Source organism: Parasteatoda tepidariorum, chromosome 1, assembly GCF_982258835.1.
Source record: "Parasteatoda tepidariorum strain Cologne lab strain chromosome 1, Ptep-v5.0, whole genome shotgun sequence".
Taxonomy (NCBI): Eukaryota; Metazoa; Arthropoda; class Arachnida; order Araneae; family Theridiidae; genus Parasteatoda; species Parasteatoda tepidariorum.
Genome location: NC_141755.1, coordinates 55721760 through 55737006, shown reverse-complemented (window position 1 = coordinate 55737006; position 15247 = coordinate 55721760). Strand labels below are relative to the sequence as shown.

Sequence of the window (15247 nt, the reverse complement as noted above, 5' to 3'; positions counted from 1 at the left end):
GAGCATGTCTGGGATGCTCTACGGAGAGTAATTGCAGCTCGCTACTCCTTTCCGAGAACTATCCAGGGAATGAAAACAGCGTTGCTGAATGAGTGGACCAATTGCCACAGGAAATGATAAACTGGTTTATTTCAAGTATGAAATCATGAAGCAAGACATTTAAATCTGTAAGAGGGTACCATGCACCCTATTAACCCATTTTTCTGTTTATTTTGCAACCGCTGTTTCATATCTTCTGATTCCAACGAGTGTCATGCGTGTGTATTACAATTGTTGAATGGTTATTTGGTTTTTTTTATTGTATCAATGCAGGTACATGTTATATTTCATTAAAATCGGTCTAGTAGTTCTAGAGATAATCGACCAAGTTAGCGATTTCTCTTAAAATTTTATACCATTGTAGAACTAAATGAAAATTTTATAAATAATAGCCTGAAAATGCTCACCCCGCTAGAGGGCACATTCAAGTGTTGTGGCTCCGAATACTGTTTTCAGTGTTACCAAAAGACAAAATATTATTAATTTCTTTTTTGCAGATTCCTGTTTTCTACAAAATGCTGAGTTTTAAAGTTGCAAAAACAGTAAACGGAAGCATAATTTAAATATCAATCAAACAGAACTAAGTAGCAAGAAACGTTATAATTAATAAATAAACAAAAGCAATGAATAAATAAACTATTCCAAGAAATCATCGAAAAATAATTGTAAATTAATGATTAAATAAAAATGTGGAAAATTAGTAGAAACATATGTAAGTTCCTCTTTTGAGAACAGTAGTTTTACGTTTTTAGTATATTTTCATAAGAGAGTTAGTAGACAAATCGGGGCAAGTTCATGCATGTTCATCATAAAAATTTATTGCTCAAAAGTGCAACAAAACACTTATTCGTTGGATCTGGCACGAAAAGCATTGTTATATACACGTATTACATTTTATTGCAGCCCTCAACGTTACCGTTATTTTATTTGAGTTGTGACTTAGAACACTAACTTCGAAAACATAATGCGCATTGAAATTAAGCCGTCATTAAAATTTATTAAACTCTATCTGACCTTCCATTTTTATAAATTTGAATGATTTTTCTAATTCAATTTCAAGTAAACAATTGTGGCTTGTAAGTCTAATTAATGATATTTTGCATTGATAAACTAATTTTATATTATTTCCAACAATGCTACTCGCTACTGTTTTCCTACTAAATCAATTTATATACTATTCTAAAATTTGATAAAAAGTTTATGCTCTAATTTGAATTTCAACAAATTTTTTTTCCTTCTAGTGTTTACAAGATGGACAAATAAGCAATCCAAATATGTTGAAAACACCAAACCTCCTTCATTATCGAAGTCACTTTCTTCAATTGAGTATGCTGAAAAGAAAAAGTATGATGTAAAATTTTTTATAAAAATACAATTGTTTCTAATGATTATGTATCTTATTATGAACGAACTTTTATACTATTAATTTTAAATTAAGTGTCTTTTTTATATATAAATAAACTGGTAAATGAAAGTTGTTGTATCAATAGATCATTGATATATATTTACTCTTTTTATTAATCTATTTATTTTTTAACTTGAGTTTTTATTTTGAAGTTATATATCTGTATTGTTGTCTGTCGTGCTAATTACATCTGCCATTGAGCAAAACTCTGGGGGTGGGTATGATTCAAAACTATGATATGTTTCATCCTTTCAATCGATCCTCATCTGGGATGCTTCTTTTTCTTCTTTTTAATTTTGCTCTGACCACTTTGCGGAAGTTTCTAGAACTTCGTAATTATTTTGTCATAGATCATAATACAGAAATCTTCCTTATTTTGGTACTACTACAATAGCTACAATGATACAGCCACATCTTCTTAATTATATTAAATTGATCAATTATAATTAGAATTGTTTTTCTTTCTTTCAATTAAGGTCTTAATTATTTTTTTAAAATTTCTTTACTACTGTAAATGCTAGAATTCTATAACTGTCCATTTGTTAAATCATAAAATAAATTTATTTAAATAAAATAATTAATTTATGTCTATTAATTTATGACTCTTATAAATGTTTTACAATTCATATTATTTGAGTTTGTAAAACATATATTATGATCAATAGTTTTATATGCAATTTAAAAATCTTATGTGATTTTATGTTTCATAATTTTTATAATTATAAAATTTTTTTGAACCTCGTTTCACAGCTCTTAATTTTTTATCAATTTTGATTTTGAAATGACATATTTTTCTTCATAGTCACATGATTTTTAAAATAAACTTTTGTGAATTATTTTTAAAATTATATTTTACCTGTATTATTTACTTTAAATTGAATAAGATTAGCCTCCTGTATGTATTTTAAGAGCTATAATACATTTGAATTTAATTTTTTAGCATAATAAATATTTTATGTGTAGACTTAGTTGTATTTATTAATATAATTTTGAAATTTTAATTAATCCTGCATAATGTTACTGTGAAGAATTTTGTGTTGAACAAATTTTCAAAGGTGGCATTCTCTCAATTCATATGTGTTTTTGTTTTGATAACTTTAATAATAATTTAACTAGTAAGAATTGTTAGCTTATTTTTTAATCTTGAAAAATGCCTGTAGAACAAGTGCAACAATTTAATGTAGATAGTTGAAGAATAATAAATATGATTCTTCCATACAAGCTATAGTCCATCTATCTGAAAAAAACTCCTCCCACCATGGTTACTGGACTCATCTGCTAAGAAAACAAGAAAAGCAAATTTTAGAAAGGGGATACTTCTCCCCTGTGAAAACTTGTCCTAAATGTTTGCTCCACACCTTTACTTAAAAACCTCTCAACCTCTGGTCATGGACAGTGCTCGAGACAACTGACGGTGGAGTTCTTTAGATGGAGAGACTATACTTTAAGTAAAGATGATAATGATGAATGATCAACTTTATGAAATTGTTACATATTGCTTTAGTTTAAAATTCTGACCAATATATATATAATACTGAGTTCTTCCTAAGAATAAAAAAATGCGGGGTGCTTCCTGACAGAAAAAGAAAGCTTTTTTTCCCCCTCTATAATTTAAACTGAAAATTATGGGAAAATGAACATTTAAAGGTGCATTTTTAAAGAAAAGGTATTTATTTAAAGATAGTTTTAAAATTTAAAATCACTTAAAAAATTCTTTAATATAACCCCTCTCCTCCCAAAAAAGAGAAACTTATAAAAGTTTAACTAGTTGAGAATTATTCTACTAAGTAAATATTTATAAGTAATCACAATTAAACCTATAAACACAGATAATTTTACCAGTATGTAATTATTATTTAAGCAATTAATTATTTTTTAAAAAATCGGAATATGAATAAAAAAGACTATAGGCAGTGTTTTCAAGGGATGGTGGCTTACTTTTAGAAAGAGCAGGGTGGGCTGCCTTTCTAAAAATTCTTAAGGAGAACACTGTATAATAGGTAGCATGTGTAGAAATGTGTACGTACAGTGCCCACTGAAATCTGTTTCCACCCTCTTTACTTTTACATAGTTGCCAGTTTAGTCAAAAAATATTGTTGAGTCTTAGTAAATTGTATGTGCAGCAAGTTGACATTGCTTACAGTATGACTTGGTGAAAATTAAGGTTCCTACCCTATCTCTAAAATGGTGTGAAATAAGCGGATTTTAAAGTTGTATAGTCTTGACAATTTAGTACTTATAGAGACTTTGCGGACATTAGCGAAGAAAAGTTCACTAAAATGTAATTTTGCACTGTTCTAAACTTTTTATTCTATGACAAAGTAAAACAATTTCAGAAAAAAAAATTGAGAATCACTAAACACCTTTATTATGAATTTGCTAAAAGCTTAGGAAAAGGTTTGAGCACTGCAAATAAAAATATCTTTTGGATAAGTAGTTTTTCTATAGCTTCCTCAGATTATTTTATCATGGAATTCCAAGCAAACAGATCAGCTTATAAAACATTTAAGCTTTATTGATTATTTTTTTCAACGAAAGAAAAGTATTTTAAACCCATGTAGATTTCTTACGAAAACTGTCTGCAAAAAAATTTCAACTAATATATCTGAGTTTATGGACCACAAAAAAGGGTTCATGGGCCGGATGTGGCCCCAGCGGGCCGCTAGTTGGTAACCACTGATATAGACTATAATGAGCATCCTGCATGTTAACATTCAAAGCCATTTCACTAAAATTGCTCAAGAGATAATATATTTTTTAGTTAAAATCAATTTTACAAATATCTGAATAAAAGTGAAGGATTGCTATGACAATGAAAAAAAAAAAAAAATGAGTGAAAAAAATTACTAAATTTGTTTCAAAGGCATTAACAAAAAACAGCGTTTCTTGCTACTGTAAAAATATTGAACTATGCATGTCAACTAATATTCAATATCCCTTTTCTATAGTACACTAACATTAATATAAAAATCTATAAAATGTCTCTGTATCTGCTTCTTTCCTGTCCTACGGTTTTTACAATTAGACTTGACATTTAACCCTTGAAGTGTTGAGCCCCTGGGCAAATTTGTATTAAAATTTCCCTGCTAATTACTAACTTCCCAATGAATAACATGAGGGCATATACGGAAACCTGCTGGTTAATGTTTTGAAAAAACTGAGAGGGTAAATTTATAATTCATGCAATTTGATTTTCTACATTTGTTCTTAGTTTATATGTCTTATGTTTTTTGTTTTTTCCCCCTTAGATATTCTGATAAAGACCAGAAACAAAAACAACAGTTTAAGCAGAATGACAGGTTTTGGAATTGTGAACAAATGAAGTTTCTCTTATTTAAAGCTTCATTTTTAGAAAAAGTTGGATGGCTAGTAAGAAAAATAAATTTAGTTTTTTTATTTTTGTGATATTCTTGCAGATATTAAAATATGCTTGTCATTTTTGCAATTTATTTATGGAAAAAGGAGAAAAAAGTAATGAACATATTCAAAATTCAATTAATTCAGATAATTATAAACTTATTTTTTGGTCATATATATATAATCACAATAAAAGAAAAATCTAGCTAAATTAAATTATTAGGCTGAAAATTATATATTTAAAATAGTAAAAAGCTAGAAATTAGTGACTTTTATTTAATGTAATTTACATATTTTAATAAATAAGTTTGATTACATACAAATTAAAAATTGTATATGCTGCAAACTTAATTATTATGTGATCTAAAATACAACAACACTTTTAAAAACTTAGTTGATTTAATTATAACTAGGCAGTAATAATAATGATAAAAAACTAATTCAAATTCTATTTTAAATAATGATATAGGAGTAATAATATATTAAAAATATGTGTGAATCACATCACAGTAATATCAAAAGCCTTCCGAATAACTTTAACAGTCGTATGTTTTTGCAGTAAAATAAAAAAAGAAAAATTGAGTCTTAGCTATTTAATAATATTAACATAAAGAAAAAGCAATAATCAAAATCTTAATTACAGCTGGAAATTGTACTTAAAAAATTTAAAGTTAGTGATTTCAAGTTGTATAGTATTCTATTTTTTTTAAAGTTTTTCTAAGTTTCTTATGTAAGTTTAGTTGGTAGTAGCACACTTTTGCTCTAACCAGCCTAATTCCCTTACCACCTACTTGTTGGCAATTAAAGTTTCCACTATAATTTATGAGGGATATATCCAATGGTTGTTTTTCTAGGGAAACGATTATACAGCATTATATTCATTTATTCAAAACATAAATTAAAACATGATTTCAGCTACATGCTTCCTCTGAAAAATTTTGTTAAATAGTTTGCCATTGCCCTAAATTAAGTTATTTTAAAAGTAGTAAGCTGTTAGTTAGAAAATCTTATGTTAACTAAGAAAGCGCAGTTGGACAAATAGTTGACTAATCTTAGTGTAGTACATTGAAATTTTAAAATATGCTTTTTTCTAAATTTTTTTTAAATTAATGTTTTTAAATTTTAATTTTGTTTTGTTTAATCATGTTCTTTTTTTCAGGGTACAGTTACAGTTCTTTGTTTCAACTTTCATTTTAAACATCTGAATTATATTAACAATTATGCTGGAGGTGAATCTTACTGCTTATTCTCAAAAAATGTTCTTGCTATGCCTAATGATTTCGAGAAGGAAAAATGTTCTATCCAATCAACTAATCAAGACTCACAAAAATGTCTATCAGATAGTACTAATGATAAAACTTTAAAAGCTGAGGTACGGCAATGGTAACATATATGAATAATATCAATATCATCATTTTTATTAATTTCTTTGGAGTGATATTTATAATAAAAATTAATCTTTGATAGGTTCCACCGGACTTAAATTGTTTTGATTTTATGAAACAACACAGTATTCCATATGCAGCTGCTGTGCATAATATTTCAGGTTTAAGTGAAATCACTGCAAATTCTAAAAAAGCTTTTAAGTCTTTTCAAAGAGCAGCATATCTTGGTTCCACTCAAGCTTTCTACAATTTGGGGCTTTGCTATGAATTAGGGAATGGTACGAAAGTTAATTTAACTAGGGTAAGTTTTAAACACAGTTATATATTAAGTGTATGCTTATGCCCTTTGCATATCTAACTATTATGTTTAGGTTGTTTGTTTATTTTGTGTGATATTGTTCTTATTTGTCATAATTTCTAGAATAAGTTTTATTTACTTTGCTAATATTGTTTGCAAACTTCAATTTTTTTTCCCTCTTCAGACATTCTTTGAATTGATTCAAAATGCAGTTTAACTTAGTTATTTGTTTTCTGATAATAATTAGCTTTATTATTATTTTTGTAAAAGAAACAGTTTAGTATGCAAAATCTAAATTACATTTATATTACATAATCCTCACCAAACTTAGTATTTTTTTCTTTCTTGAAAGCAATATATATATATATATATATATATATATATATATATATATATATATATATATATATATATATATATATATATATATATATATATATATATATATATATATATATATATACATACATTTAACACTCTTTGGTTCGATTCCCATTGCAGTGACTCTTCCATGGAATGACCTATGCATAAAGTCCTGTTAACTATTTTATTGATGCAATTATGTTTTAATGTCCGTTTGTGAATGTCTGTAGTGAGCCATTTATTCCAATAAAACAATCGGAACTTAGTTATTTGATTTAGAAAAAGATTGAAGAAATTATTTAGCCTAATATATCCTTTGATGTTAATAATCTATGTGCGTAAAATGCCTTTTATCCCCTTTGAATTGTGGAAGAGTGACAAGACCCCCTAAATTCTTATCTAGGTTCTAGGTGGTCGTTATTTGTAGTCATTCATAATCTGTGTAATTTCCTCTTTTCAAAATACAATTAATTTAGCTCTCATACTTTTCTTGTTTGAAAATTGCTGGGTTTAGTTTTTGAGTGAACTTCTTGTGGGGTTAGTTTTTCAGTTAAAAAATGTGGGCTATTCAATTATTTTGACATATGTTGTTATAGGAAATAGCAGCAAATGGAACCAGTATATTATTTTTAATGCTTTTTCACATATGAAATATTATTTTAAAGGGCACTTTTACTCATATATAATTGTAGAAAAAAAGTTATGTCATTAACAGCTTTTCTGTTAGTTACACCAATTCTTATTAAAGTAAAGCATTGCTGTGTTAAAATTGGTTGAGTATTATTATTATTTTTTTAGCTATAAGTCTATATTTAATACTATACTCTTAGAATATAACGATCTCACATTATAACATTTGTTTTTGCCGGACCTTACTGGTTGTTATATTGAGCGCCAACTGTATAAATAATACTGTGCTTTTTAATGATAAAATATTCAGAAGATTTATTGTAAACAAATGTTTTAGATACAACATATATTTTCAGGTGAAGTAGTTAAAAACAATTTGCCTGGCAACTACCAACGACTAGATAAAAATATGTTGGAACTACCATGATTGTGCTCAAATTGAGACTTCTAAAAGATACATTTCAATTTTGAATGAGGGAGTTTTAAAGTTTTGAAAATAAGTTTAAATCTTATGGACCAAGTCCTTATTAAAATCTGAAAAAATATTTAATAATATAACCCACCATGTTTTATAACGAATAATGAACTACAATTTTAAAAATATTTCATTATAATTTTTTAGGAACTTTGTTTTCCATGCAGTATAGTAGCAAAGTATTTTATATCTTAGTGATCCTGTTTTTGTTTAATTTAGGCCGCATTTTGTTATAAAAGAGCTGCTGTAAATGGTCATGGCTTAGCATCATATAACCTTGCAGTATACTATCTTAAAGGTATTGGTGGTTTACCTGTTGATCCTGAAGCAGCAAATATTTTGATGTCTCAAGCTGCTGAGAAGAATATTTCTGAGGTATGACCGTGTTTTAAAAGCCAAAACTGTATATTAATAACTAAATTGTTAACTTAAAAATAATTTTTAAATTACAGAATATTTCTTTTTTATTAGAAGTTTAGTAATTGTTGCAAAACAAGCAGCTAATCAAATAATTTTTGAAATTTCCTAATATTGTTCTCATGTTTTAAAAAAAATAATATGAAGTAAGTAAAATTGATATGAATTTTAAATGCCTTGTTTTCTTTTTAACAGGTTAAATGTTATTAACTAATCCTCTTTTTTAAATTTCTATCTATTCTTATCTGCTTTGCGTATTTTAAAGTATAACTATTTTTTTTATAATAGTATAGCTTATTTTTATTGAAGTTGGAATCAGATAATTTTGTTGATGAAGGAGTATTAACTCTGGAGATGAGTTTTGTGTGTATTTACATGCAGAAAAGTTTTAAAAATAAGTTTTATATTTGAACATAACAATATGAAACCTTAAAATGTATTTTGCACTTATGGAACTAAATGTTATTTTGCACTTATGGAACAACTGAGCAGTTTGATTAATCACTTAATTTGTGACCTTTTGTTCATTTTGATGATAGTAGTATTGTGACATTTATAAATTTATATGATTGTATTTGTTATATTGCATAATTTTGTCATACAGTTAAGAAAAATTATTTCCAGGACTAAAAATAAAGTTCTTAATGTTATAGCTAGGGGCAAAAAACCACTAAAATATAAGTTTTATGAAATTTTCTGAAGAAAAAAAAAATCAAAGTATTTTTTAAACTAAATAAACAGGAAAAACTTTATTCTGTTATTATTTCATCACAAATGTTTCAATACTGTTTTCTCACTCACGTCAGTTTCCCCCCCCCCTTAACACAGGTTGTTTAGTTAAACGTTTGCAACCTTAAAAATCCTGTAATGTTATACATTATCTAATATGTCTTATGCCATTATTACCTTATTAAATTTTTAAAAAGCTTAAAAACATACGTTTAATCTCCCTCTTATTTTTTAAATTAAGAAAAACAAAAATGCATATCCCTTAATACTTTGAATAACTTCCATTTTTCTTTTCTGATTTTTGGTTTAAAGTAGCATCATGTAATAAATTATACAATAAAACCTTTAATTATAATTTGAATTGCTTTGAAACAATTACTTTGATACTGTATGCTTGTAAATAAATAAAGTTTTCTATATTTATTTGTATCCTAAATGTGATTACATATTTATCACAGGCTCAAATGTATCTTGGCTTAGACTACTTAGAAAATTCTAATTATTCAGAAGCTTTTCAAATGTTTACAGTATTGGCAAAGAAAAGTGTAAGTATTTTTTTCCCTTAAATAATATTGGGTAAATGATGTTATTTTTCAAGTAGTCTTTTTTCAAGATGGTTACTATATAGCAGTATTTTGCTTTTAATTCATTTTCAATGGCTTTCTAAAATTTTTTTCCTTTTTCTTGTTTTACATAAATAAATTTATTCATTCATTTGTTCATTAATTTTATTTGAATTTCTATTTTTCTCTATGCAATAAAAGTATAATACGATTGAGTATAACATGATATACCAAACACAGTTTTTAAAATGAATGAAAAAAGAATCTGAAAGAGAATTTTTTTATTTCCAGCGATCTACATGCTTCGCCACTGAAAGTATTTACTCCTAAATTTATATCTTACTAAATATCTTATGTTATAGAAATTTTTTTCTCCCATATAAACCTAAAATTAATTAATTATTTTTAATTAATGAATTAATATTTGAAAAAACTATTAAAATCAAGTGTCATCCACTACGAGTTTAAAAAAATGTATTTGAACTTTAGTGGATGAATAAAAAGTATTTTATTAACGATTGAAAATTTGAACAAGATATATGAATATATATAGGGAGAGTGACTTAATAGTAGGAATTGAAAGATAGAAAGGAGTTTCTTAGTTTTAATATTTGAACATGATGTCTAGATGTTGTGTGAATAAAAAAAATTAATTTTGTATAATTGTCCTGTCTGCATATTTTGTAATATTAATGAAATGTATTGTATGAAATTTTTGTTGTATAAAATTCTGCTGTAAGATGGGGGACATTCAAGCTTTTTGTGTATTCACAGTCAGCAATTTATCGAGAAACTTAACTATTTTGATGTAATTTTTTTTTTTTCTTCCTTCAAAAATGCTTTAAGGAGAGAAATTTTATTCTCTCTTTAAACTTCAAATATGCTCATTTAAAAACTTCAAATATGCTTTAAGGAGAGAAATTTTACTCTTTTGAAATATATTTTAGCCATTTGATTTTAGTTTCAAATATTATTTTTTCTACCAATTTTATTTTGATTGAAAATGTTAATTAAGAATCGAAATGAAGGTTTTATAATAATTTATTTTCTAATATATGTGTTACTCATGATAAAGTAAAATACTTTATAATTTTTTCCAATTAGAATATAATAGTTAATGTCTGGACACTTAAATTTCTTAAATTGCTCTTAGATGAAGATAGAATAGAATATTCATAATTTTTTCTGCCAAAAGTAACGCATTGAATTGTGACAGTGGCATATTTAAACTTGGCAACCTTTAGATTCAGTTAAAGTGTGATGACTGTTGATATGTTTGGGATGAAAGTTATAGATAATTTAAAGTTTGAAAATCATGAAAATTACTTTGCTTAAATGCCTACAGGTATCTTAAATGTCTACCAGGTTTCCTGTATCTTTAGTCATAGTAATTTAATTTTTTTAATTATCTTTGAAAGGTACTAGATGGGAAATATTATCTTGGAATGTGCTATGAAAATGGATGGGGAACAAACAAAGATGAAAAGGTTGCTTTTGAAATGTATTCTGATGCTGCTTCCTCTGGGCATGAAAGATCGCTTCTGAAGCTCAGTAAATTTTATGAAGAAGGCATTGGAGGTGTGTAAACCAGTTTTAAATTTTTTTAATTAATAGTATTATATGGTAGAAAAATTTTAACTCAATAATTTAATGAAATTTTGTTTTGTAGTATTTGTATTACAAAATATGTCTTTATTAAAAAAATATAAAAAATGATGATTATTTAGTTTTTCTCTCAAACAATTCTTGCTGTGAAGATTTTCACCACAGTTACTATTTAGTTAAGTCCTGCAGTGGACTGATCGTTAAGACACGGCTCCCGGCAGATCACTGGCTGCGGTCAGTGTGCGGGTGGGTAGCCCACTTTGAGTAGTCTGCGTAGGGACCGATTGTGTGTGGTATTGGTCCTCGTTAAAGTGTGCTGCTGTAAAGTGCTCGACTTCGCGTGCAGGTCGTTGGGCTACCGAAGCGGGGGTGCCACCCCCTCTGCAGAGGATCAAAGTTGAGATGGCATGTCTTCGGAGACCGCCGTCAATAGCCCATTGTGTAGCTCTAGTGCGATGTAAATTAACTACAACTATTTAGTTAAATTATGATATTCGCAGTTCTATTTTGATTGTTTTTAAATGTAAACAGTGATTATGTCTTTCAGACTCTGTTTATCAATTGCCTTACCAAAGTTACACTCACGATACTAAGCAGGGTGCTTTTCTTTTAATTTCATGTTGAACAAAACTATAAAATTAAAGATTTTATTATTGTAGAATTCTATTTATCTGATTATAATTGATTAGTAGAAATTATTTCCTAGGGTGAAAATAAAAGCTTTTGGGTTAAACATCAGACTTTCGGGTATCTATCATACCACTCTGAAATATCTAGCTACATATTATTTGCTTTTTTTTTCTTTCTCAAAGTGATCTTAAAATTTTTAAAAAAAACTCAAAGGAAAAGAAATTACCACAGTTCAATTTGTAAGATTTTAATATGTTTGTAAAATTTTATATGTTTGTGAGATATTAGTAATGGATGGATCTTCAATATTTATGTTTGTAAGATATTTAATGTTCGTACTGTAAGTACGAACATTAAATATCTATCAAACAATATGTATTAAATATCTAACAAACAATATCTAACAATTATGTATCTAACATTAAATAAACGGTTTGTAAGTACTGCGAAAATTGTATGCCTACACTATTAAACACAACATAAGAAAGACAGTTCATTTCATCTGTTTGTTTTGCTCAGTCGTGTAATTGTCCAAATAAATAATATTAATTCATCTATTGATACCACAACCGAAAGATATAGGTTTTGAGTAAGTGTTAATGTGTTTTTAATAATTATGTGTATATTTGTCTTTGAAAAATTATATTATTTTAATTTTAATTTAAAAAAACGAGCATTTAAGATAATAATAATAAATGAATCTGCAAAATCTATATACCTACTCTGTTGAACCTAACATTAAGTCTGTTGATTCTATCTGTTAAGTTTCATCCAGTTTGACTCTAAAGACATTGATAAACAAAAACATACAATTTATTAGACAGATTCACAAGACCTAACTGGTGGTAACAAGACATAACATGTCTAATGAATTGTATGCTTTTGTTTATCAATGTCTTTGGAATCACAACCAAAGGGCATAACAATGTTATAATTTAAAAAATAAATAAATAAAATAAAATTTTAGTTTAGTCCTTTTATTTCAGAAAAAAAAATATATGTATAGATAAAATTTCTTAACTAATTCATTTGAGAACTGTTTTCTGTACTCCATGAGTACAATTTTTACTTTGAATTACTGAGCTTGCTTTTACAATACTATATACCTTTAATTTTATATTTTTCTAAAAATTCGCTCATAATAACTGAACTGTAGACTAGATTTCTGATTCTTAATTAAACAAGGAAAACATTGTTCAAGGGTTAAGATTCTCTTTATTGACAATTTCAGTGATGTTTATAGGATCTATCAGGTCCCCCAATTCAAGAGTAAACTCGCCAAAAATATCAATGCATAATGAACTTAAAGTGAAAAACAGAATTCTAAAAATTATCAAACAGCAGCTGTCGCCAAAGCAATGCGTGCAATGACGACTGTTACTCTTGAACCATAACTAAATTATTAAACTACAACAGTCATTTACCTTGGTGTGTTGATATCTTTATCTGTTATTTCTTTTTCCATATTCAAGGTTGTGAACAAGATTTAGACTTATCAACAGCATTATGTCAGATGCTTTCTGATCAAAGTTCTGAAGAATGGAAAGTGACTTTATTAAGACTAAAATTGAAAAAAGAAATTACATGTAAGTTTTTTTTTTGCATTCACCTTTACAATTTAATATTTATTAAAAGAATATAATGCAGAAATAAGTTTTTTATTACTCCATTAAATATATTTTTTAGAATTATTTTTAAATAAATACTCTTCCACGTTTGCTAATGCATCATTCAAAACCTCAAATATATTCTGCTAGTAGGTGAGATCTAGTCTAAATCAAGAACTTTTTTTTATTATTGCATTTTAATATTATTCAAGATTGCAAGCAAATTTATTAATTGTGTCAAATTTAATTTACTATTTACTTGCTCACATATTTTTTTTATTTTAAACACATTCAAATTTGATTAATAGTTTTTTCATCTTACTATATTGATGAGAATGCCAAAAAAGTGATTCCAAAATATTTATTATACTCAATTTTTCTTTTTTTACCTCCTCAAATAACATCTAAAATATTTTTCTATTTCTTTCTTTCAGCGAGTAAGAAAAGCTTTATGAACAATATATTGGGTAAGCCAGACAGTAATATTCACAAATCAGTATCAGTTCCAGAGTTGTCTTCATGTCCAAATCAAGCACTGAAAACTAGCCCAGATGCATTATCATCTCATTACCTGGGCCTCATTACTCCCATTAAATCTTCTATGAATGATTCCACTAGAGGAGAGATGTTTCATATTGGAGAAGAAAAAGCTCAATTTAGTGTAACTGGAGCATTCGTACCACATTTTCAAATTAGTTTACCTCAATTAATGATTGCAAATTCGTAGAATATTTTAAAAAAACTCACTGGATCTAGGTATCACAAGAATACCCTCTATATTCAATTACAGCATATGATGTGTTATAAACTTGGGAAAGTTTTACAAATCTATTGTTTCAACGTTAGGTGCCTTTAAAGTTATGTATTATATTTATCTGGTGTTTTCTTTCAAATAATAGACCATCAATTATGCTTATTTGATTAATTTCTTGAAAAAAATTACATTTATCATATTAATAATATGTTAATATATATATTGTTAATTATTTATTTTTCTTTTAAAAGTTGCTTATTCATATTCTTCAAAAATGACACATCCATTCAGAACATAATGATTGGATATAATTTGTCAGCTTCATAATTCTAATCCCATAAAATTTAAATGTCTTTGAAAAAAAATGCTGGTTAAAGACATAAAGCAATGGTATTGAATGTGCTAAATTTTTTTAATTAGATTCTTATTTTATGAAATTAATTAGATTAAAGAAAGGATATTAAAAACTATAATGATGTTGAATAAGCCAGAATTTTTTAAATGGATTCATACTTTGTAGAATTGCAATTAAGCCTCTCACTGCGAAAATTTATTAAGTTTAAAAGCATTTCTTAATGAATTGAACTCATAACATGTCTTATTAAAAAAAAAAAAAACACTAACTATTATTGAATAAATGTAGTTCTCTGTTTATGTAAAAATTATTTTCAGAATTATGTTACTTTGTTGTTCAGAATTATTTCACAAATTTTTGAGATTAATACAGATAATATCGGTAACAACTATTTTTGATATCCTATAACAGTATTAATGTTATAGGACATGTTCTGATGTCTTGTAACAGTATATAATTTATAGTTACCATTGATGTTTTGCCCATGTTTTCTATTTTTTCCTTTTTTTATTACTATTTTGGTTGATGCTGATTCATTGAAAATGACAATCTTTAAATTGTGATATGAAAGAACCTATTAAACATATTTGCTAATTGTTACTTAGTGCCTCTCTTTAGCTAGTCATAATTTGGTT

General features: G+C 26.8%; 1 protein-coding gene across 2 annotated transcripts; it reads left to right on the top strand.

Annotated features, from left to right (window-relative positions):
* Positions 1–455: 455 nt before the first annotated feature.
* Positions 456–15213, top strand: LOC107448232 (uncharacterized). Of its 2 annotated transcripts, none has more exons than XM_016063361.5 (10): positions 456–751; positions 1281–1383; positions 4693–4813; positions 5961–6173; positions 6269–6487; positions 8172–8327; positions 9557–9643; positions 11080–11239; positions 13369–13482; positions 13938–15213. In XM_016063361.5, the coding sequence occupies exons 1-10, from the start codon at positions 727–729 to the stop codon at positions 14228–14230; spliced, it is 1491 nt and encodes a 496-aa protein (XP_015918847.3). In that variant the 5' UTR covers positions 456–726; the 3' UTR covers positions 14231–15213. The 2 variants fall into 2 exon arrangements, with proteins under 2 accessions (XP_015918847.3, XP_015918848.3); XM_016063362.5 differs by lacking the exon at positions 456–751 and adding an exon at positions 884–1115.
* The last annotated feature ends 34 nt before the right edge of the window (positions 15214–15247 follow it).